This window comes from Metarhizium acridum (assembly GCF_019434415.1).
Source record: "Metarhizium acridum strain ARSEF 324 chromosome Unknown scaffold_13, whole genome shotgun sequence".
Taxonomy (NCBI): Eukaryota; Fungi; Ascomycota; class Sordariomycetes; order Hypocreales; family Clavicipitaceae; genus Metarhizium; species Metarhizium acridum.
Window position 1 is genome coordinate 638165 of NW_027094016.1, and position 21668 is coordinate 659832.

General features: G+C 53.2%; 9 protein-coding genes across 10 annotated transcripts; 5 read left to right on the plus strand and 4 right to left on the minus strand.

Annotated features, from left to right (window-relative positions):
* Window positions 1-541: 541 nt before the first annotated feature.
* Window positions 542-1761, plus strand: PKAR1 (protein kinase A regulatory subunit; the record flags this gene model as incomplete). Its single annotated transcript, XM_007810459.1, has 2 exons — window positions 542-1006; window positions 1060-1761. 2 exons carry the CDS (start codon window positions 542-544, stop codon window positions 1759-1761), a joined length of 1167 nt encoding a protein of 388 aa, XP_007808650.1.
* Window positions 1762-2085: 324 nt separating this feature from the next.
* Window positions 2086-3605, minus strand: J3458_002791 (uncharacterized protein; the record flags this gene model as incomplete). Its single annotated transcript, XM_066117384.1, has 2 exons — window positions 2086-3514; window positions 3572-3605. The coding sequence occupies 2 exons, from the start codon at window positions 3603-3605 to the stop codon at window positions 2946-2948; spliced, it is 603 nt and encodes a 200-aa protein (XP_065977168.1). The 3' UTR covers window positions 2086-2945.
* Window positions 3606-5051: 1446 nt separating this feature from the next.
* Window positions 5052-6294, minus strand: J3458_002792 (uncharacterized protein; the record flags this gene model as incomplete). The annotated part of the gene is made up of 3 exons (XM_007810460.2): window positions 5052-5274; window positions 5343-5499; window positions 6183-6294. 3 exons carry the CDS (start codon window positions 6292-6294, stop codon window positions 5052-5054), a joined length of 492 nt encoding a protein of 163 aa, XP_007808651.2.
* A 2148-nt stretch (window positions 6295-8442) lies between these two features.
* SPT6_1 (Transcription elongation factor spt6) lies at window positions 8443-14466 on the minus strand. Of its 2 annotated transcripts, XM_066117385.1 has the most exons (4): window positions 14101-14466; window positions 13859-14044; window positions 10170-13791; window positions 8443-10087 (listed from the first exon to the last, which is right to left on the minus strand). In XM_066117385.1, the coding sequence occupies exons 1-4, from the start codon at window positions 14272-14274 to the stop codon at window positions 9834-9836; spliced, it is 4236 nt and encodes a 1411-aa protein (XP_065977169.1). In that variant the 5' UTR covers window positions 14275-14466; the 3' UTR covers window positions 8443-9833. The 2 variants fall into 2 exon arrangements, with proteins under 2 accessions (XP_065977169.1, XP_065977170.1); XM_066117386.1 differs by having other exon boundaries at window positions 8443-13791.
* Window positions 14467-15625: 1159 nt separating this feature from the next.
* J3458_002794 (uncharacterized protein) lies at window positions 15626-15952 on the plus strand (the record flags this gene model as incomplete). The annotated part of the gene is made up of 1 exon (XM_007810462.2): window positions 15626-15952. One exon carries the CDS (start codon window positions 15626-15628, stop codon window positions 15950-15952), a length of 327 nt encoding a protein of 108 aa, XP_007808653.2.
* Window positions 15953-16550: 598 nt separating this feature from the next.
* On the plus strand, window positions 16551-16874 carry J3458_002795 (uncharacterized protein; the record flags this gene model as incomplete). The annotated part of the gene is made up of 1 exon (XM_066117387.1): window positions 16551-16874. One exon carries the CDS (start codon window positions 16551-16553, stop codon window positions 16872-16874), a length of 324 nt encoding a protein of 107 aa, XP_065977171.1.
* Window positions 16875-18383: 1509 nt separating this feature from the next.
* Window positions 18384-20094, plus strand: STE7_1 (MAP kinase kinase (MEK); the record flags this gene model as incomplete). Its single annotated transcript, XM_007810463.1, has 4 exons — window positions 18384-18662; window positions 18719-18876; window positions 18951-19482; window positions 19543-20094. 4 exons carry the CDS (start codon window positions 18384-18386, stop codon window positions 20092-20094), a joined length of 1521 nt encoding a protein of 506 aa, XP_007808654.1.
* Window positions 20095-20268: 174 nt separating this feature from the next.
* On the plus strand, window positions 20269-20589 carry J3458_002797 (uncharacterized protein; the record flags this gene model as incomplete). Its single annotated transcript, XM_066117388.1, has 1 exon — window positions 20269-20589. The coding sequence occupies one exon, from the start codon at window positions 20269-20271 to the stop codon at window positions 20587-20589; it is 321 nt and encodes a 106-aa protein (XP_065977172.1).
* A 76-nt stretch (window positions 20590-20665) lies between these two features.
* J3458_002798 (uncharacterized protein) lies at window positions 20666-21497 on the minus strand (the record flags this gene model as incomplete). Its single annotated transcript, XM_007810464.2, has 2 exons — window positions 20666-21305; window positions 21391-21497. The coding sequence occupies 2 exons, from the start codon at window positions 21495-21497 to the stop codon at window positions 20666-20668; spliced, it is 747 nt and encodes a 248-aa protein (XP_007808655.2).
* Window positions 21498-21668: the final 171 nt, after the last annotated feature.

Here is a 21668-nt window from a genome sequence, read left to right on the forward strand (position 1 = left end):
GAGCCAAGAGGACAGTCGGATTCATCTCTTGTGGCTACTCCCAACACCAGAAGCCCAAAACCATGACTCTGCCAGCACGATTTGACTTTGTGCAAGCTCCCAAAGCTTCCATGGCGTTGCCTAGCTCGTACTCGTCACATGGCCCCCAACTGCCCCCATCGCTGATACATGATCAGAAAGTCATACCATTCTGCTAACGCATCCCCATGATGCAGGTCTTTACCCTCACACCGGGCAGAGACTAGTTTATTTTATCCAGCTCCTCCTAGATATTAAAGGTTGGTCGGTCTGCAGTCCCCTCTTTCATGCTTGTCCCATTGTGTTATCAATGAGAAATGTACTTGCTGCCGCAGCTCCTCGACACGCAGCCAGATGATTCGTCAAGTTTATGTTCCGAATTGACCAGAATCTCGACAGGCTATCGACATTGCCAGCCGGCAAATAAAACTCGCTCCGAGCTTCGCTTTCCAATATCTTCTACCAAGCCTACAAACGAAGAATCACACTCGATCCTGTACCTACAGTATACATACTAGCCATAATGTCTGTTCCTTTTTCGAGCCCGTTCGGGGCCAACGCAAACCCCTTTGGCAACGATCGGTCACAGAATGTTATGCATAGCCTGGCTGAGGAAGATGAGAATGACAATGGCAGAAACCAAAACACAGGGATCGGCTCAGGTGCTGGCATCACCTTTCCCGGAACCTTTGGTGGCGATGCCAGCACAGATACACCTCCAACTGTCCGGGGGCCTCCACACCCAGACAGCTATCCTGCCCAATACAACTTTGCTCGCCGCACGTCGGTGTCGGCTGAGTCGCTAAAGCCTAGTGCAGACAGCTATGACAACTGGTCGCCCCCTTTTCATGAAAAGACCGCCGACCAGTTGGAGCGTCTCAAAAGGGCCATCGAGGGCAACTTCTTGTTCAGTCATCTCGACGAAGAGCAAACTGCCCAGATCCTCGGCGCATTGGTTGAAAAGCCAATTCCTGCCAAGGGCATCAAGGTGAGCTATAATGTCAGAGGCAATGAGTGGGATGAGACGCTAACGTCTAGTAGGTCATCAGCCAAGGTGATGCTGGCGACTTCTTCTACGTCGTGGAGAAGGGGTCATTTGATGTCCATGTCAACCCCAGTGGAACCATTCAGCCTGGACCAGACGGCTTGGGCGAGAAGGTTGGGAATATCCAGGCCGGAGGATCATTTGGTGAACTCGCCCTCATGTACAACGCCCCACGTGCCGCCACAGTCATTTCCGTTGAACCCAACTGCACGCTATGGGCTTTGGATCGCATCACATTCCGCCGCATACTAATGGAGTCGACCTTTGCCAGGAGGCGAATGTACGAGACCTTCTTGGAGGAGGTCCCACTCCTGTCATCGTTAACGCCGTATGAGCGGTCCAAGATTGCTGATGCCCTCGAAACCAAGAAGTATGCCCCAGGCGAGATCATCATTAAGGAGGGGGACCCAGGTCACTCATTCTTCTTGCTAGAGAGCGGCGAGGCAGACGCCTTCAAGGGTGAGCCAAGCAACAAGGTGCTGCATTATAAGAAGGGAGACTTTTTTGGTGAACTGGCCCTACTCAATGATCAGCCTCGAGCTGCCAGCATTATGGCTTCGACCGAGGTCAAGGTGGCAACGCTCGGCAAGAATGCTTTCCAGAGACTCCTGGGTCCTGTAGAAGGTATTCTGCGCCGTACCAGATACGAAGGTGTCGCCACTGGAGTCGAGGAAATGGACCCTCTGCACCGCGACTAGGGTACTGCTCCAAGTTTGAAATGATGCCGTGTGGGCTTTGATGCGGTGGATGACCAAAAATGCGGCCATGACTTCAAGACAGCTAAAATAGGCTCTGCCAAAGTTTGGCTAAGTGGGCGTGGGGGAGACGGCGGTGCCCTGGTACAATACTGCATGAATTGGCGGAACGGTGGAAGAAACGGGTTTCGAGTCGGCGTTTTGCTGTTTTGGAGAGGAATTACACGCCTTCAACCTCATTTTCCTAAAGGAAGAAAGAGCCATGGCTACATGAACAGATAGATACCTTGTTTGATAGTGAATTATGACTACCGAGCCGATTCGAGAGTCGTACTGCCATGCTGTGAGACGTTTGATGATGGTCTACAAGTTGTATGCTGCCATATTTCTGCAAACATGAAGGTATATATCTACCAATGCTTGTTTATTAGATCACCGGTAACATGCTACGGAAAGGGATAGAGTGAGAGGGAATGCAAATCTGTTGATTCGGAAATACAAACGCCAGCATGCTCCATCGATGCGTATTCCGTAATGTGCAAGTAACAAACAAATTTCCCTGTCTGGAGCTTGGCTTCGCCTATACCACGTCCGAGGGTTTCCCGCCCCCCCTTTTCCGTTCCGAAGCGTCAGGGTCCTTGCGCAAGTCTCCACTAGTGACGGGGGTGAGCCGGAGAGAGCCGACTATCATGTACGTGCTCCCCGTTGCAGCATGTTTTCCCAAAAAAAGAATGCCCATCTCGGCCATTTTTTTTCTTCTTCTCTTTTTACCTAATTGTGCGACGGATTGGGTTTCCTGTCTGCCCCCCGAGTATGCAGCCCGCAGCGCTGTTCATAGTCATTTGCGGGAGTCGGTTTTTCGACTCTGCCTCCAGCTCTGTCCAATGAGCAAAAACTGGTTGTTGTAATGCCCTGATCAAAGTGCGTGCCAGAAATTCCAGCCACACAACATCAACCGGCCCCCCGTTCATGGGCGGTGTGGTGTCGATCAAGAGCCCAAAGCCGTTTGAACCTCGAGCCAACTCGTTCCAGCGTCCGATCCGTCAGCACATTCACCCATCCGGGCAGCCCCTATTCCGCAAAACGGTTCCGGTCCCTTGGTCCCGCAGATTATTTTCCCCTGGCAAGACGCCCTCCTTTCTCAGCAACCAAGAGGAAAAAGACAAAAGAGACAAATGAGCACGGCGTCAGCCCCGCGGCCCCCCCTTCTTCCTCAGCTCCTCCCGTATCGAGGCCTTGAGCTCCCCGACGGCCAGCTCCGTCTCCAGCACCCTGCCCACGCCGGCCCTCCACGCCTCCTCCAGCCCGGCCATCTCGGCGGCGACGTCGGCCTGGCGCCGCCGCCGCGCGGCATTCACCTCGTCCACCTCGCGCCTCGTCCGGGCGAGCTCGGCCTCGGCGCGCCGCAGCGCCGCCTCGAGGTGGTAGTTTGACAGGAGCCACGCGGGCGCGCCGTGCCTCTCGAGCAGCTCGAGGTTCTGCAGCCGCCCGCGCAGGTACGTCGCCGACGTGTAGGCGCGGCCGAGGAGCGGCGCCGCGTCCCCCCGCAGCGGCAGGTCCTGCGCCTCGTAGCGGCTCGTGTCGAGCGGCGCCGGGGCCGTCGACGACGCGACGCGCGCGAGCTCCGTCCGCATCGCGGGCGAGAATGCCGGCTCCTCCGGCGCTGCCTTGGTCGCCCCCGGCGGCGCGGCTTGCGCTTCTTGCGCGACGAGCGCGCGGGCCGCGGCCAGCGACGGCTCCGACGGCGTGTCGATGTCTGTGTTTTGCAAATCAGTCAGCTTTCGTCTCGTGGCTCTTTGGGGGGGAGGCGTACACGGGAGGGATTCGTGGAACGCGGGTGCCGCCATGGTGTCTTCTTTCTTGGTAGGGAGGCAAAGGGTGTCGAGGAGATGGAAACTTTTGAGCCTTGCAGCCTTGTGCCGGCAATGCCATCGCACGTAAGCGGGGCACCTACTTAGCCTCGCTGGGCGCATCATCTAATTTCCGTGCGTGCCCCGTACTATGTGGCCTAATGCCTAATACAGCTCTTAAAAGTATATAAAGAATTTTTCATAATATTAAAGAAACTATATTATTAATAATTTATTAGGTAAAACCCTTAAATAAGCGTGAATTATTAAAATCACCTAATTACCGTTATACTCCCTATTCGTTAAAGACCTGGTTTAACTGGTTAATAGCACTTTCTACCTCCCACTATAAGCCCCGCTAAACTAATACACACCGACCAAGTTTAAGCCCCTGCTATTATACCAGGCCAGATCGGTAGTATGTGGCCTAATACCTAATACAGCTCTTAAAAGTATATAAAGAATTTTTTATAATATTAAAGAAACCATATTATTGATAATTTATTAGGCAAAACCCTTGAATAAGCGTGAATTGTTAAAATCACCCGATTTTCGCTATACTCCCTATTCGTCAAAGACCTGGTTTGACTGGTCAACGGCACTTTCTGCCTCCCACTGTAAGCCTCGCTGAACTGATGCACACCGACCAAGTTCAAGCCCCTGCTGTCATACCAGGCCAGATCGGCAGTATGGCGGGCATCCAACGGACTTGAGTGACTGAACTGACTTCCTGGGAGTGTGCGAACCGTGGCACAGAGCGGGGTACTCGCCAATCGCAAGAGCCGTCGTTTTGACCGTGGTGAGTGCAGTCTTGTTACGCGTGGCCTTGCGTCCGTTGTTGTTTCCCTTGGCTTGAGGTAGATCCGGGTCTGGGGATGATGGGACGCTGAACTGGCGATGATGAAAGTCGGTGCTGCCTTAACTTGATGGTGTACACGTGTGATTGCCTCATCCATGGACAGCATGACAAAGAGTGAGGTCTGCGAGCATCTGGCAGCTGTGGTGTCACATTTCATAAAAGATCACGGCATTGGAACAACTTCACTTCAACACAGTATTAATAATATACAGGGCGAAATCTGTAGTCATTCTCAGAATTCTGGCCAGCGTCATTAGACGTCATATGATAGATAATACAATGCATCCTTCGCCCACCGGGCAGATGTCAAGAGCAGCAGTCTGGCTGCTCGTCAAGGTCCCAAATAGCCACAAGAAGAGGGGTCTCCCTTTGTCAAACTCCGTTCCTGTTACATCCTCCATCCTCCAAACTCCAGTTTCCGGTTTCCTATGTAAAAAGCAAATGTTTCGTATAATACTATGGTTCCATTTCATTTCGTGGCGTTGAAAAAGCGACTTTGCAAAAAGTGTTTCGGGCACCCCAATTCGTTAAATAGCACGTGATGACTACCTTGGGCCTGGCTGGCCGGCATGAGACGTACTCATTTAAGAGGCGGACCGGCCGCTCTCAGATGAGTCAGTCTTTGACACATCGTCCTCTTCACTGACGGGTCCGTGGACAGACTCTTCGAAGACGGGCTCCGTGTCAATCACTTCAAATTTGGTCTTGAAGTCGTTGAGGTGGTGAGAGGCGGAGCTGCTGTTGGAGCGACGACGAGCGTTGTTAAAGGAGAAGTCTTGATCCACTACATCGTCAGCAAAATTGCCCCTGTAGTTGAGTTGTATGTTAGCCAGGTTGCCCAAGACATGACCAGATAAAGACATGAGTGAACGTACCAGTTGCCTCTGCCGCCGCCGTTCTTCTTGACCTTCTTGGGGTCAGCATCGGAGAAGCTAGCCTTGCCGGTGTAGCGTGGCAAATTGTCTAGGATAACTGCGGTGCCTTCCGCAAGGCCCTTGTGGTCACGGTCGTTGGCCTTGTGGGAGCGAGTCACTGCCGTGAATTCGTTAGTGCTTTGTCTTAACTTCAGGGGCCTTTTCGTCGTATATGGGCTATGGTCGAGGTGCTCAACATATGCAGATGATGTAGGTGATACCAGGACCGTGTTTGCGCTATAGATTCGCGTGATGAGAGGTACTCACTCTTGGTGATTGGTGTTAAAGTCAACAGTGTCGACGTGTGGTAAGGTCAAGCAGTGGATATCTGCTTAGTGAAATAGATCAAGAGGAGGTCCTGATGAGAGAGGGAATCGTTGACAAAGATGTGATGATCTGATGAAAGGTGCTGAGAGGCAAGGAGAGGAGAGGGATGTCAAACGGATTTAAGTAGCCGTCAAGAGTTGTTCGAGTGATGGAGTGTCGCAAGCGTAGAGACGTTCAAAGTGGGTTCGCTTTGATGAAAATTGATATGGGATGATGGGAATGGTACAAAGTAGATAGATTAAAGAGGTGAAGGAGCTCCTGGGAATGGGAGAGGCGAGGGAAGCTGTACTATTATATCACAAAGTCACGCGAGTGCAGGTGGGGACCAATCAGTGTTCATGGGGAGTCATGAAAGAGACGGCGGCAGAAGAGCAGTTGTGCCAGTCAACGTCAACAGCCAAGTACGAGTGTGCAGAGAGTGTATGGAGAGTGTACATTCCCACGTCAGTACGGGGGTCAATCGATACTCCTTACACACCTGGAGGGTGGATGCAAGGCCCATTTTGGTTGGGGCGATGCAGTTGCCAGGGATGGTGGTGCGGTTATTCCTGCCATGATGCCATTGTCCAGTTCGGTCCATGTCCATTGCGCCAAAGTATGTACCTACAACAGAGACGCTGGCGCTGGCACTGGCACGGTAAAGCTATTGTAACTGAACCGACAACGGTCACGGGCCAAGTCGCACGCGGGGCCTTGTGCTCCAATGTTTGCATGTACGGAGTACGGAGTAGCCTTCTCCTTTTTGCGACGAGGAAGCGCATTCGTGCCTGCCTTCCACGGTGAGGACCCAGCCAAGGTCAATGTGAACGGTGACGGACAAGAAGACAACTCTCTCTGCCGTGGTCGGCTGTCCGGGGTTAGGAGCCAAGAGACAAAGGAGAGAGAAGCGGGGCACTTCAGCATGTCCACTAAGCTGCAACGGAGCAGGCCATCGCGTGACCAGACGCCAGCTGGGTGCCAGCTGGGCCAGCTGGAGCTCCCGGGTTCGACATGGTCAACTCAGAACTGGTCCCTCGTCCCTGTCCCATCCGTTGCTGACGGGCTCAGTGGCACGTCACCAGGGGAAGCTTGCCATTGCCTCAATGCTCAGTGCTCAACTGCTCAATTGTCCAATTGCCTACTCACAGGGTATCACCATCAATTGGGTCACGTTGCGTCGACGGGACATGCAGCTCTGTTTGCGGCAGCACCTCAATCAAGCCTCCCCCTGCATGCAAACGCACGCCATCACGGCGGCATCTCACTTCGGACCTCCTCTGCTTGCACCAAATCGTCTTGTACGAACACGTACACGGTACAGAAGGCAAGCGAAACGACAAGAAACACCCACTGCTCCGTACGCTGTCGGGTCCGCCGGGTCCTCCGGGGTGACAATTGAACGGTTGACACGACCCTGGAGCTCTGGGGCCACACAAAACATCCAAACTATTTCCGACGCTTCGTGTAGCCGGTACTCGGCATATCCACCTGGCGCATGCTTGATTGCGGGGTAATAAAAAGTATGGGGTACGCAAGCGTCGACCGACGGACTGATCGACATCGACCGCGTCGCCTTGCCTCTTGGTCACTGCGGCCTCTCTACAGGGCTCGAGCTATGTGAATTACTGCCTCCCATCGCGCCTCACGCCATGTACTCTGGTGTCTGGTCCCTCCCAGTTAGTTGTTCATCCGCGCTCATCTTGCCCAAGTTGGCTGCCAAATTTCCCAGGCAACCACCTAGGTAGGTACCATGTGTTATCTGGCTTGGTACCTAGATAGTTCGTCTAGCCACTCAAAGCGCCCAAGTGCCTTTGGTGGCGCTCAACTTGGCGCTAAGCCGGAGTTCGGATAAGCATTCCAGCGCATGTTGTGCATTTGCCCTCTTTTCGTGGTGGTGTCCCCAGTCAAGGTATCCGAGGTGCTACGTCCATCGTCTTGTTCGCGTCCGATTTAGAAGGGGGCAATTCGCCAGAGTGCGGGCTGCGAGTCGCAGCAACCTACCACCACTGTCGGGCTTGCCCTCCAAGCCATTCGCCATCGTATCGCCATCATGGCGTGGAGCGGCGGAGCCGGGACACCTTGACACGCCAAGCAGCCCGGCGGACTGGAACACGTTCAAGACACCCTCCGTCTACCGGGGAGACAGCCTGGCAACATGTGCAAAACTCGGTGCAAACAACGGAGCATTCTCCACGACATCGGACCTTTCGAACCCCTAATGAATTGAGTTGTGCGTCAACGAAGCCATATCCGTCTAGAAACCCCCTGTGTCCGATGTCGCCAGCGTCGATGCATCTCGACTCGGGAAGAGGCCCATTCGTGGCCTGGAGCCTCGAGTTCTTGTCGTTGATCCGCAACAGAGCCTCGTGACTTGCCGCACTCCATAGCTGACTGCATCCCGAGTCAATTATCGCAGTGCTGGAGGAGGACAAAGGGTCTTCAGCGAGCGGTGACTCACCGATGTTCCTGGGCCTGGCCGTCTCTGGCACAATATCGTCGACCCATGGCGAGCTTTTGGACCCCTGGATGACATGACAGTGCCTGGAGCTGCCCTTGGATCCACCCAAGCTTGTCCGAGACCCACAGCCTGGGGTCCCTGCAACCCAGCTTGCCAGCTTCTGTCAGGTTGGGACATCCGAGGCGGACCACATGATCACTTCGCTCGGGCCAGGACCCGCGAGCCAAACGACGTCAGAGCTCCGCCGAATCATCGGCGCCGCAGAAGCATCTAGCAACCCGTGCAAAACGAGGCCGGTGCGAGAGCCCGTGATGATGAACAAACCGGCCCGCATGATGTTTTTGACACGTATTCTTTTCATTTCGACTCCAGCTGTCACCCAACATGTCCCTTCAAATGGCCATCGTGTCTTTCCGAAACGTCATCCAAGACCGCGGTATCTAACGGTGCCCCTGTTTGCATCTCCACCGGGTCAGTAACCTCACACGTAAAACCGATCATCCGTCCGTCACCGTCGATCCGCCATTCCAATATCGCAATGCAACCGGATCTCGCCGCAAGATGCAATTGTTCGCAACAAAAAAAGCTGGTCCTTGGCTCTTCCCCCCCGACATTAACCCGCGTGGTTTAACAGCAATATATTTCCCTACTAACCACGCACGTCATTTCCAGATTCGCAGATTGCCGGTCACGCAAGAAAGTATAAACCAGAGCGAATATTACTGAAAGACTAGCCCGAACACCATCCAAATACATCCAATACCCGTTTGCGGCCAACTTTTACAGCAAGTCACCCCATTCATACATGCCAGACATCCTTCATCCCACCCCGGACTAGTAGCCAATGCTTCTCTGTACGCAAAAAAGCATGCGCATCCCGCGTAAAACCTCACGATGAAATAGGCAGCGGTGTCAATAGCGTCCCTTTATATCCCACCTAGTGCACCGACACACCTCGTGGTACAGCCACTTTGCCCCAGGGAAGCTGCGAAACCGCCAAAGTCCCGTGAAAATTGGGTCCAAATCCATCAGGCGGCAGTGCTCCTATTCATATTCACGAGCTTACAAGAGCATCTTCACCCATGATCAAGCGCAGATAGATAGGAACGTGTCGTACAGGAATTCGCTGCGCAGAGATGTGCAACCAGTAGACTGAGCTTGGCCATCAGTAATGCTTGCCACCTTTATACGGCGGCGTAACGCCATCAAAGTCGCGTAACAAGGGCACTCATGCCGCGTATAACAACCATGGAACATGGGCGGGTGCACCCGATGCCAGTCAGCCATACTTGGCATCTAGATGAAATGCCAGCCGTCCATGCAAACATCTAGTCCCCAAACCTAAATCTCCCACGACAATATGTTGCAACATACCAAGTAGACTCTCAATCGTGCTCCAAAAGCCCGCAGTCATGACGCACACGTAATGGCAGTACAGCAATCCCACAAGCCAAATACAAACATGCTACTCTCACGCACGGACAAGGCCTCATCTTCTCTCATGTCAGGATCTATTCCTTCGCTATTCCGCTCCGCCCAGACAAACCACGGTATGGCGGCTACGATGAAACATGGCACCAAGTTATACAGTATTACAAGCGAGATTCCTCATCCCCATCCCATGTCCCGGGGCCTCGCAGAGGAGCCCTACACCCGTCAGCCACGACCTGAAAAAGACGTCCGACGCATCACCTGTTTCCCATGGTTGAAAACTCATTTTGGTATCGTAGTTTGAAGCCGTTGCACAGCGCACGCATATCCGGGTACTGGTACCCTTTCAATTCGTACCCCTGTGGAATCGCGCGAACAGGAAGGCCAATGACCCTCGCTGTGCGACTGGCCTTGAAGCACAGCCAAAAGTATCCCGGATGCTTCTGGTCAATGCAGAAGGCGTACGCGGACCGGTTGGGGTTGGCGTCGATATATGTAGTCAGCCATTTCTCTGTTGGCGTTGGTCAGTCAATTTGCCTCTTTTTTTTTTTTCAACTTGGTGGTGGTCGGTATTTGATTCGAAATGTACTTACCCGTCTCCGATCGCGACCTGCTCTGGTACTTGTCGTGGCGCATGAGCTCCTCTACCTTTCGAGCCATGGCTTTGACGTGGTCGACAATCAACTCGTCCAGATCGCTGTACGTGTACTTGCCTCCGATGCGGAGGAGCTTGCCGACGGAGAACTCGGTGTCCTTTTGCATCTCCAGCACGTCAATGTGCTGGTAGACGTTGTCCGCCACCTTCCAGGTAATAGCCAAGTGGTCGTTGCCCTTGGACGAGGGACGAATAATCACCTCGCCGGGAGGCTGTGAGCCAAGGTATTCCTCTGCTTGTATTGAGTTGAAGGGCTTGAAGTTGGGGTGCTTGACCACGCGCTGTGTCCTTCCAGTGGACTGATCCTTTTCGCGAAGCTCCTCCTTGTCCGATGCTTCCAGGTTGTAGTCCCAGCCGTCACGGCCATAATTGATGGGCCGCTTGAACGGCACGCGCAACGCATCTTCTCGCATGGACAGCTTCGCCATGAAGTCTTTGTAGTTCAGCTCGAGGATCTTGGCTTGAGCAGTCTGGCCCGTGCTCAGGACCTCCTTGACCGAAGCGCGACTCGTCACTTCATGTGCTTCAACCCGGCCCTCAATGCCGCAGTCGAGCTTGACAATGGCAAAGTCGTCCCTCACCATGCGGACATTGACAGGCACAATCATTCCCTCGCACAGCGATGACTTTGTCTCGCCGGTAAACATGGTGAAAATCTCGGACTGGCTCAGAGGGGCAAAGCTGCGTCGCAGTTCTTCATACGGGGCCTGAAGTTCTGCGCTAATGGCCTCGAGCGTCGCCCGCTTTCGTTGGTTGAAGTTGGTCAGCAGCTGATCAGCGTACTCATCCAGGACAAGCTCGTTGACTCGTTCTTGCTCATCTTGTTTGAACAGTTTCCGAACAATTGCGCCGGGTCCATTTTCGTCCGTTTCGGCCTTGACATCTTCCTCATCCAACTCCAAGGCGTCTGCAGCCATCTTGCGACCAAGTTCATAATCCTCAGGATGAACTCGCGTGTTGTCCAGGGGATCAGTTATCTCGTTGGTTGAATCGAATTCGATATATAGGAAGCTGGCACAGTTGTTCCAGACACGAGGTCCAACAACGGGCAACTTGCCGCTGTCGGGGTCACCAACCAGCTCATCTCGTGTGTTTACAAAACCTCCATTGGCATTAATCGCCTTGATGACGCTAGTAGCCTTTCGGGGACCCAAGCCTGCAATATAAGGCAGTAGATTTGCCGTGTATGGGTCGGTCATCGCATCGTTAATGTTGACACCGACCATGTTGACCGTATCAACCATGGCGGAGTCAAGGTATTTTGCTAGCTTATCCTGCGGTAGGAGATGCTGGCAAGGGTGGAATGAAAGCGATGATACATCCTTGCCAAGAGCGGCATACTCTTTCATCGGATTCTGCATGTATCGCGCCAAGCCAACGCAGTATCTCGTCACTGGGTTCAGAGACGGATGCTCAGCCACGGCACGCGGGCTGTCCTTGTACAGTCGGGCCACCTCGTCGTCCACGACGACCACCTCGAGAGGCTCTGTTCTATAGTCATTGGTCTCGGGGTCATCGAACTCGGCTCCTCGGAGGTCCTTGTCGCTCACAAGAGCTTCTACATCTCGAACCAGTTTGCTTGTTTCAGCACTCCAACCACTGACGGCAATAACATCTGGACGGCGCCGCCGAACCAGCGCGGCAAACTCCTCCCGCTGAGCCTCGTCTCGCGCCAGGTTACCAAACTTGCCCTGCTCGAGAACTCGGCCGTCTTCTTCCACCCATGTCCAGCATGTTGGCTCACGGGCTGGGTCACCCATCCCATTGGACAAAGCAAGGACTCGAGGTGTGGTTCCGAGAATCATTCCCTTTGGCTTATATGGAGCCTGATCCAGCTTTCGGTAAAACTCCTGACGACACATCTTGAGCACCTCATCCTGGCAGAAAGTACGAATAACTTCTTTGACATTCTTTACTATGACCTTCTCCAACTTGGGGTAAGCCATGTCGAGAACTTTTTTTCGCTCCTCTCGCCATTGCTCGGCACGGTCACTGAAGTTCTCAGACTCGAATTCTTGATACAGTTGTCGCCGGAAGTCGTATCGTGGTGGCATGTCGACTTTGATATCAACTAGGCCCTCTTCTTCTGCTCGCATCATCTTGAGGAAGAGCTCCGGTCGGTGCACCAGGTCAGCAATTGCCTGGTTCTGGAGGTATTTTATCTCATAATATGGGTGCGATTCATCAATCTTCCGAAGGCCCTTATCCGTACGTCGACAGCTGAGCTCGGCAGCCTGATAGTAAGAGCTCCTGAAGTACTTGCGCATGCGAGGGCTGGCGAAGAGCTCCTCCGAGTACATTTGACGCGCTGCAGAAATAACCTGGTCGCCTGTGCTGAAGTTGTCGTCAATTAAGCTATCAGCAAGATCCATGGGGTACTGCGAGTCATCATCGGGTGTGATCTTTTTCCCTTGCCGCAGCGCATTCTTGGCCAGTTGATCGGCAGAGACACCGTAAGCTTTCACGAAATAGTACGCCTTGCCGTTCCGAACTCGGTCAAGTAGAGATGACTTTGAACCAGGCCGCTTCGATTGAGAGTGGTTACCGGCCATGACTGCAAGATCTCTGAGCTTGGCACCATATTGAAATTGGAGATAATCTTGGAGGTCTTGGAGTTCCTCCATAGTTATAGCCTCTGGAATCATTTCCTCAACCATCAGATCCTCGACGTCAAGGGATTTCAGGTTCCCATATGTCTTTTCCAGGGAGTTCCTCTTGTCAACAAATGATCTAAACTTGATGTCCAATTCCAGAATTCTCCAGAGATCGTCCTGGTTAAGGAGCTTATCGGATTGAATAGTGTAATCCGGACCATCCAGATCATCACGGGTTGACTTTCGAATCTTTTTGGAATGCAGAAGATAGTCTTTTCTATGCTGAAAGACATAGGGAACTTCGACTTCGTCAACGATGAAGAATTCAAGGACTTTACCGACAGCTTTAGCAAAGGGCGTCTGGAGCTCCTGGGTCAGACCCTTCTTCGGCCACAGCTGGTTCGTGATCCATTTAGCTTCCTCTTTAAATTGTTCCGCGGTGAGCTGAAGGTTCTTGAATGCCTTGCGCTCCAGTTGAAATCGCTCGGGCTCGTCGGTGAATCGAATTTCATTGTCTTCGTCGGTAAGGAGCTTCTCCTTGAGTTGTGATGGTTCGAAAACATCTTTAAGCTCAATACCCTGCTCTTGCTTCTCCCGGTCCTCTTCGTCATCTTCTAGTTGCAGTGCCCAGTCGTAGTCTTCGCCGTTGCCAAATATGGCTTCCATGTCATCCAAGGCATCCTTGTCAAGCCCTGTAGTATCAACAACAGCCCCTACGCCGCGGTCCCGAGGTCGCGCAACTTCTAAATCTTCAAGTCGGCGCGTTCGCTCGTCTTCATCTTCGGGGAAATCTTCCTCGATGAAGTCGTCGAACTCATCGGCCTGGGCACGCAGATTTGACCGCCCATATGGCCTTTGTTCTGTCGCATCTTCGTCTTCATCGGAGAAGATTTCGTCCAGGCCACGGCGCTCGTTGGGAACATCGTCTTCGTCGCGATGGCCTCGTTTGAGTCGTTTGAATTTGGACTAAATGCACGTCAGCATCTGTCTTGGGTCGTGCTGCACGATCTCCCCGTGCACGTTCAGGCCATACCTTGCTTTCTGGTTTGGGGCGTTCCCCAAATTGCTCACCAATCAGCTCTAAATCGTCTTCATCAAGGCGTTCTTCCTCTTCACGATCTCGATGTTCGCGCTTTCTCTTCACGGGGCGTGGTTCTGCATCTGAGTCGACCTCTTCCTCTTCCTCCTCTTCTTCATCGACAATGAAGCCCTCTCGAATCTGTGCAGATGTTCTCGTTAGCATACAGTGATACACACCGCGCCAGAAATACTCGCCTTCCGAGCTTCCTCCTCGTCGTCATCATCGTCCTCTTCTTCACTGGAGTCATCAACATGAGCGCCATTTCGCCTGACACGTTCCTCCCCAGTCTCTTCATCGTAGGATCCGTCATCTTCCTCATCATCCAACTCGGCCTCCCCCGAAATCAAGTCGCGCATGCTGTTGCTCATTGTAGCTATTGAGTTGTCGTCTCACGGGGCAACTCGTCGTCCCGTCCAGTGCCGGCGATCGAAGGCTACGGATAATATGAGCCAAGGGAGCCACCAAGACTGAGACAGCCAGCCGCAAACCCGAGGATGAATATAATGGCTCGGCCGCCCGGGAGCTTGTCGAAGAAGCGGGAATGGCTGCGCTGCGTTTTCTTGGGCCGGGGATTTTTTGGAGTCGCATCAAAGCGATGGACCTCAGCGCGTGGTGGCAGGGATGCATGGAATTACACATGTTCCGAAGCCTCGCGTGCTTATGTAATACGGTTCCCCGTCCTCGTTTGCTCGTGTCTGTCTGCGGTCCTTCAACCTCGACAACAACAGAGAAGTGCAGCTTTTCTCCTGTCATTATATTATAGTAATTTAAATTTCGGAAACCCGAGCAACGCAGGCCTCCTGTTCGTAAAGTAGCCTCCTGTTTTTGTTCCTTTACTGGCGCTAGTCCGTAGCATTCAGAAGACAAAGCATGTTCGTCGCATCTAAAGGGGATAAATCAGCGGGGATGAAATTCTCTCGTCTTGCGCTGCAAAATATAGGTGCAATCTGAATGAACTCCTTCTACACCAAGCACATTGAATCATTGAGCTGGATTAACAATCCTTGATCCTATGGCTCAAGTAACCAGAATCCGAAAGCAATTGTTGGCATTGGACGAAAATTCAACCATGGCAAAAAGAAATGAGCATGGACAATTCTGCAGTGTTTTCTCCAGGCGCAAAGCCGAAATTTATTCTCGTCCTATTTACTTGGACTCGAACCCGTGATACTACTTCTTTTTAGTTGACGTGTGCCTCTCTAGGGTAGCTTATCCATTCTCCATCACACGTCGTGACCCGTACGATAAGAGATGACTCGGTCACCTAGGTTCAGACACCAGAGTGACTCTGATTCGACTTCAATCAGCTGCGACCTAAGCAACTAAATGACTACATGCAGCAGTTTGAATGCAATGTGAAGGTTGAGCCGAAGCTGGCGACATGATGAGTGGGTTAGCCAATCCAGTCAATCTTGAGAGGGTACTGCTCAGCAGTCAAAAAGAGCAACATGATCTTCTTTATAGATATATAAATTTGACCATCTCTCACATGATCACAGAGCCCCGTCTTTAAAATATGAAAAACACCGGCCAATCGTTGTCTTGAAATGACAGAACCGCGCGGAACGTTTCATGTCCACGCCGAGGCGGCAACCTACAATGTCACAATCGCAGACTACCTGCAAAATAACCCAACCATCCAGAATGTGTGCGTGGGAGCAGTGATACGCAGCGGCAACCAGGTGCTTCTCACGTGCCGAACATGACTTTGCAGGGCTCATGTGGGAAGTTCCAGGTGGTGCATGCGAAAGCAACAAGGACAAGACCATCTTGCACTCGGTGGAAGGGGAAGTCTGGGAAGAAACTGGTCTGCACGTGCGCAGGGTTCGGCGACTAGTAGACCATCAAGAGTTCCAAGATATAGCGGGGACAATAAAGGGCAGATATATATGGCGCAAGCTGACGTTTGGAGTGGATGTGGAAGAAGGGTATAGCTTAGATGGTCCGCAGATGCGCAAAGCCATTGATGAGGCCATCAGGATGGATCTCAAAGAGCACTGTGACTGGGGATGGGCAACGGAAGAGAATATTGAGAGGGGCGAGTAGCATAAGGGCAAGATGGAACTCTATGGCGTTGCGACTTTGCGCGAGAAGTTGAGATTGCGTAAGGCGCTGTCTTGGCGTTCTTTCTTGTCGATGCCCCTTGCGTTGTAATGCGGCAATGCCCACCACTACCATGTGCCTTGTTCTTTGGTCGTTCTCTGGTGATATGCCCCCATTATATCTTGATAGAGCATGACCATATGATAGGCTCAAGATGCGAGTAACAAAGTATTTTGCGCATCACGAACTTATCAGATACGATGACGTAGCGGGGTTGTCTTAGCAAGGGGACGGCACATACCAGGACCAACCAGGAGCAGCCAAGGACTCATCTTCCTCATTTATTGCTCGTCCATCTCCCAAATACGACAGCAACACAGCTAATGGGCACGGCAAATTACCCGCTGACCTGTCAGGCCATTCAATAGCCCGACCAAGCAGGTGTAGCACACAACGCCTGTCCGCAGACATTGAAGATCCAATTGCCAAACGACCATGCCGAGTGGCTTAAACGCCGGGCACCAACGCCACGCGGCCACATCAAGTCAATGACAGGCAGGGGCTGGTCGGCGAGGCTGTTGGCCCCCAATCTCGTCCGAAGATGCGACCGCTTCTGCAGCCCGCGATTGACTTTTTTGATAAGCGCGCGGACAGACGCATGCAAGACAGTCGCATTTGCCAACAAGCCTTGGGGGCATGGCTGCTTGATGTTGCTCAAACGAAACGCTGGGATCCAAGGCTGCAAGGGGATAAAGACTTGATGATGTCGCACGTGTCGGGTGACGGGCGATCTTGGGACACAGGCATCAAAGATTGTCGCCGTTCCTTTGGTCCCGTTCAGTCCGGTTCGGCGGATATTCGTTTCGGTCCTTTGATGCGTGACGTTGTTTTTGGTGCTGAACAGGCCGGATTGGACCACGTCTGAAACGCAGAGACAAATGCGGCCGGGCCGGTGGTGGTGGTGCCTGGCTAACAAGCACGGCATGCGTGATAGATTATCATGCAACTACTTGATACAATGCGACCATGATGGGGGTCGGGTACCAACCAGACCAACTGGCAGCCGGTTCAATGTCGTGGTGGATGAAAGGATGAAAGGATGAAAGACGGTAAAGACGATGCCACTTTGGGCACCATTCTGGATTCCGAACCTTGAATCGACGGTCTTCTTTCGCGAGGGCTTCAGTTGGGTCCTTGTGCCGCCTTTTGAGCTCGACAATCGAGCGCTATTTTCGTGTGCTGGTGTGTCCGTCGTGTATTGTCATCGGTAGTATGGAGTAACTTCGGCAGTGCCTCGTAGAAATTACCCCGACTCTCTCACTCTCTCACACACGGCATGCTCATGCTCATGCTCATGCTCGCCGTCACCGTCGCACCTGCCCTTCGGGGCCCTCCAGCTCACAAATCACAAATGGGAAACCACGGGGAACCCCACCTCGCCTTGTGCTTGCCGTCTGATCTGGTCCGTTGGATTGCACTTGCGCAGCACTTGCGCTGGACTTGCGCTGGACTTGCAGGAGGAGCAAAGGAGCAAAGGAGCCCCGAGCGCATCAGAACCAAACCACTACCAGACATCAATCAGGATGGCATCACAGTCCCACCGCCCAGCCAAAATCACTCCGTGCCGCAAGAGTTCATGGCCATCAGATGTCGGCCTAGTCTGTCAAGCTGGGCTGCCCGCAACACATATGTACACGCGGCCTAGGGACTACGGACTACCAAGTACCTAGCAGGTAGGCACGTCGGTCGGTCGAGTCATTCATTTCCCACAAAATCACTGCATCTCCCAACCGCCCAATAGCCCCCGGTGACCCAGGGGACCCAAGCACCCAAAGAGACGCCACGAGTCCAAGACCCGGAGGAACCCCACCAATCGAGCAACCCGAGCGGCGAGTACTGCAAACACTCCAGGCACTCCTCCACGTATTTGAACATTGGCAGCCGACTCAGACCCCTCGACTTGGCATTTGAGGCTGCGGCTACGTGTGGTGTGTGCGCGATCCAAACTTCAAAAGTGGTGGCCACCCCTCAGTGTCCTTCCCCAGCGGCAAGCCAGCCGCCACCTGTTACGGCCTTGAACAAGGCTCGCCTCAGCCCGACTACAACTTCACATACCAACCTTGATCTAATCCGTCGTGGGCAGCAATCTTGTCTCTTCTCTCGCCATATTTGCGTCTGCTGGCCGAACAGTCCGAGACGTTGCAACGATATCCCGCTACCATTGACGCCCCGCCTTTGTTTTCTTCCGCAGAGGCAAATAGGGGAATGCCAGCGAGCACACATCTTGCCTGAGACTCTCGAAACTATCCCACTGGCCAAAACCCACGGCCAGTCCCCTATTATTTCCCCGCCGCTCCACGAGAGCGACAGTGTCCGGAACGGCAGCACCAGCTCATCAGCTCAAGAGCTCCTTTGACGAGGGCAATTCAACACCATGGCTGATCCCTTCGCGCCGCGCTCCATGAAGCGCAAGAATGTCAAGGGTCTTGCCTTGACACCTGCAGCCCCGCGACCCCCGCCAACTGCGGAAAGCTGGTCCGGCGCTGACGGCGGCAGAGATGATAACAAAGACGAGCAGCTTGAGATTGGTATCGAGTACAAGCTGGATCTGAGACCTCAAGATCTGGAGATAATGAAGGAGCTCGGATCCGGAAATGGAGGCACTGTTAGCAAAGTCAAGCACCTTACCACCGGCACGGTAATGGCTCGCAAGGTCAGTTCTATTCCCGAACCCACTCCAACCACGACACGATGCTAACAATGGCGCAGGTTATCCATGTCGAGGCAAAGAAGGAAATGCGCAAGCGAATCGTCCGAGAACTTCAGATTATGCATGGATGCCACTCCGACTACATTGTCAATTTTTACGGCGCATTCCTCAACAGCAATAACGATGTCATCATGTGTATGGAGTACATGGACGTGGGGTGAGCGGCGGAATCGCACAATCCGGTTTCCTAGCAAAAGTTGAATATTGTACTGACAAACATACCCTTCACAGCTCACTAGATCGAGTTTCGAGGGTCTTTGGGCCTGTCCGGGTCGACGTCCTTGGGAAAATTGCCGAAGCCACCCTTGGAGGCTTGACGTACCTCTACTCAAAGCACCACATTATGCACAGAGATATCAAACCGTCCAACATTCTTGTCAACTCTCGAGGGTCTATCAAGTTGTGTGATTTTGGCGTTTCTGGCGAACTGATTAATTCGATTGCCGACACGTTTGTGGGCACTTCAACTTACATGGCCCCAGAGCGAATTCAGGGCGAAAGGTACACGGTCAAATCGGATGTTTGGAGTTTCGGCTTGACTGTCATGGAGCTTGCCATTGGCAAGTTCCCATTTGCATCGAGCGAACAGTTTTCCGACGAGGATTGCGCTCCAGCTGGTATTCTGGATCTGCTGCAACAAATTGTGCACGAGCCGGCACCACGATTGCCCAAGAGTGACGCATTCCCTAGCATTCTGGAAGACATGATTCAAAAGTGCCTCTACAAGCAGCCTGATCAGCGGCCAACACCACAGGAGCTTTATGTAAGTTGACAAAATCTACTCACACATGAAAAATTCTCTTTTGGTTTAACATGTGTACAGGACCACGACCCATTTGTACAGGCTGCAAAAAGAACTCCTGTTGATCTTCGAGAGTGGGCATTTGGACTCATGGAGAGAGACAACCGCAAATCACACCTCGCACCTCAACTATCTCCCGCCACTCAAGATCTTCTTCGGTCTAGCGACTCTCCAACCTACTTTACACAAAACGAAGACCGCACGACACCCACACCTACCTCTGGTGATATCCCCATTGGCGGGGCTGGAATCATTTCACCCCGCGATCAACCTAGTCGTTCACCCAGTAGGAACGGCAACAGCAGGACGCCTGGCTCAGTACCACACCCCGGGATGGGAATGCGAGTGGCAACAACGAATTCAGTGCCCCAAACATCACACTATGCGGAACTGTCGGGCCCTGCGAGTGCGAGCTCGGCAACATTCAGCCTTCCAGTCCGCCCGGGGCCCCCAGGAAACCCAATGCCACCTCCACTGGCACGACGACAGACACCTGATGATTTCCGCAGGGAGACTCGCCGCCAAGCCACGTTTGGATTGCCCCCTAATCCAAGCCCTAGCTACGGATTATAATGGGAGGACCATGGTCTTCTCTGGACGAGAGAGGGAAAACATAGAGCAAGCCATATGGCAAAACTATTATGTGAAATTTTTTCCCCACCATGACAACAATTTGAACGCTGCAAAACTCTGCGAGTCAGCGTAGCATCACTCGGCGCATTGATTTTATGACACCATTATTGACACATGCTTGCTCTCTGGTGGCTAGCGGAAGCGAGGCGATTCAAACAAACCCGTGTATTATCCGTCATGCTTGGGGAAGAAGAGGAAGAAGGAGAAGAAGAGAGAGAGAGAATGTTGGCCGTTGCTTGTAGTCCTTTCATGGTGTGTTTTGTGCTCAAGTTTCCGGCGGGACTGGTGTTGGGAACAGTTGTCATCAAGGACAGGATAATACGCACGGAATATGTAAGGCTTTGTGATTTTAGTTTGAGCAGCTCTGGCGTCGGGATAGCAAGAAGCAAGCCCAAAATGGAACCATACTTTATCTGTTCTGAAATGTATACGTAAATCTATACGGCGAAGGGAAGTCTAAATGATGATCAAGTAAAGGTGCCGGCCGTCACTTTTTTTTCTTCTTCCCCGTTTATAAAGCAGCACTTGTGGGCTCATCGGCCAAGCGGCTGTCCTTGTTGTCCATGGCCTCGTCACGCTGCCTGGCGTCTCTTCCCTCGAAGCCATGCTCCAAGATGCCCACCAGGTCATCCAAGCGCTCAATGACGAGGTCGGTGTACTCGTGGGCGGCCAGCCTCTTGTTGACGCCATTCACCAGCAGGACGGTCGCGGCGCCGGCCCTCCTGCCGGCGGCCATGTCGTCAATCGAGTCGCCGACCATGATGAGCCCCCCCGCGCCGTCCAGCCCCCAGCGGCGGGCAATGTGCAGGATGCCCGCCGGGTCGGGCTTGGGCGGCTTGAACTCCCTCGTGACGACGGGGTCGAAGGGCGAGCCCGGGAGGAAGGTGTCGAGCAGGTGCCGCACGGGCACGTCAAAGTTGCGCGTGCAGATGGCCTTGGGCACGGCCCGGTCGTCGAGGTAGGCCATGAGGGCGGCGAGCCCGGGCTGCGGCGCCTGCGAGGCCATGGCCCGCCGCTCGATGGAGCGGATGGCCTCGCTGGCCGTGGCCTGCCGGTGCGGAGGGAGCGACTCGATGTGCTGCAGGATGTCGGTCGTCTTGGGTATGTCGAGCGCCCGGCGCATGTCTGCGAACATGTGGGTTTGGGGCAAGCTTTTGTCACGTTTTTTTGGTAAGGCCTTCTTGGTTTTGCCATTGGGAGAACGAGGTGGTGTTTTTTTTTTTGGTTTCCTCTCACCATAGTGTTCCGTCCATGTCGAAGACTATGCCTTGGAGTTTGGGCGCCGCGGTGTGCGGCGCTCCCTTCTTGAGGGGCGCGAATCTGGGGCGCGCTGCCGAGGCCATTGCTACGTGTAGGAGGCGGCGCATGGACGCTGCTGCGGGACTGTATGATGATGGTTGAGTGAGGCTCGGGACTGGCATGGGCGTGGCATGGTTTGGCTGCTTGGGTTGGAGGTGATGGGGGTCCCACTTGGCGACGCGGGCTGTTCCGAGAGATTGCCGTGATTGATATTG

Coding starts and splice junctions, on each gene's coding strand:
- SPT6_1 (XM_066117385.1), bottom strand. CDS start 14,274: ATGAGCAACAGCATGCGCGACTTGATTTCGGGGGAGGCCGAGTTGGAT. Junction 14,045..14,100: donor ACGAGGAGGAAGCTCGGAAG/GCGAGTATTTCT, acceptor ACATCTGCACAG/ATTCGAGAGGGCTTCATTGT. Junction 10,088..10,169: donor CAGGTCGCGATCGGAGACGG/GTAAGTACATTT, acceptor CAACGCCAACAG/AGAAATGGCTGACTACATAT.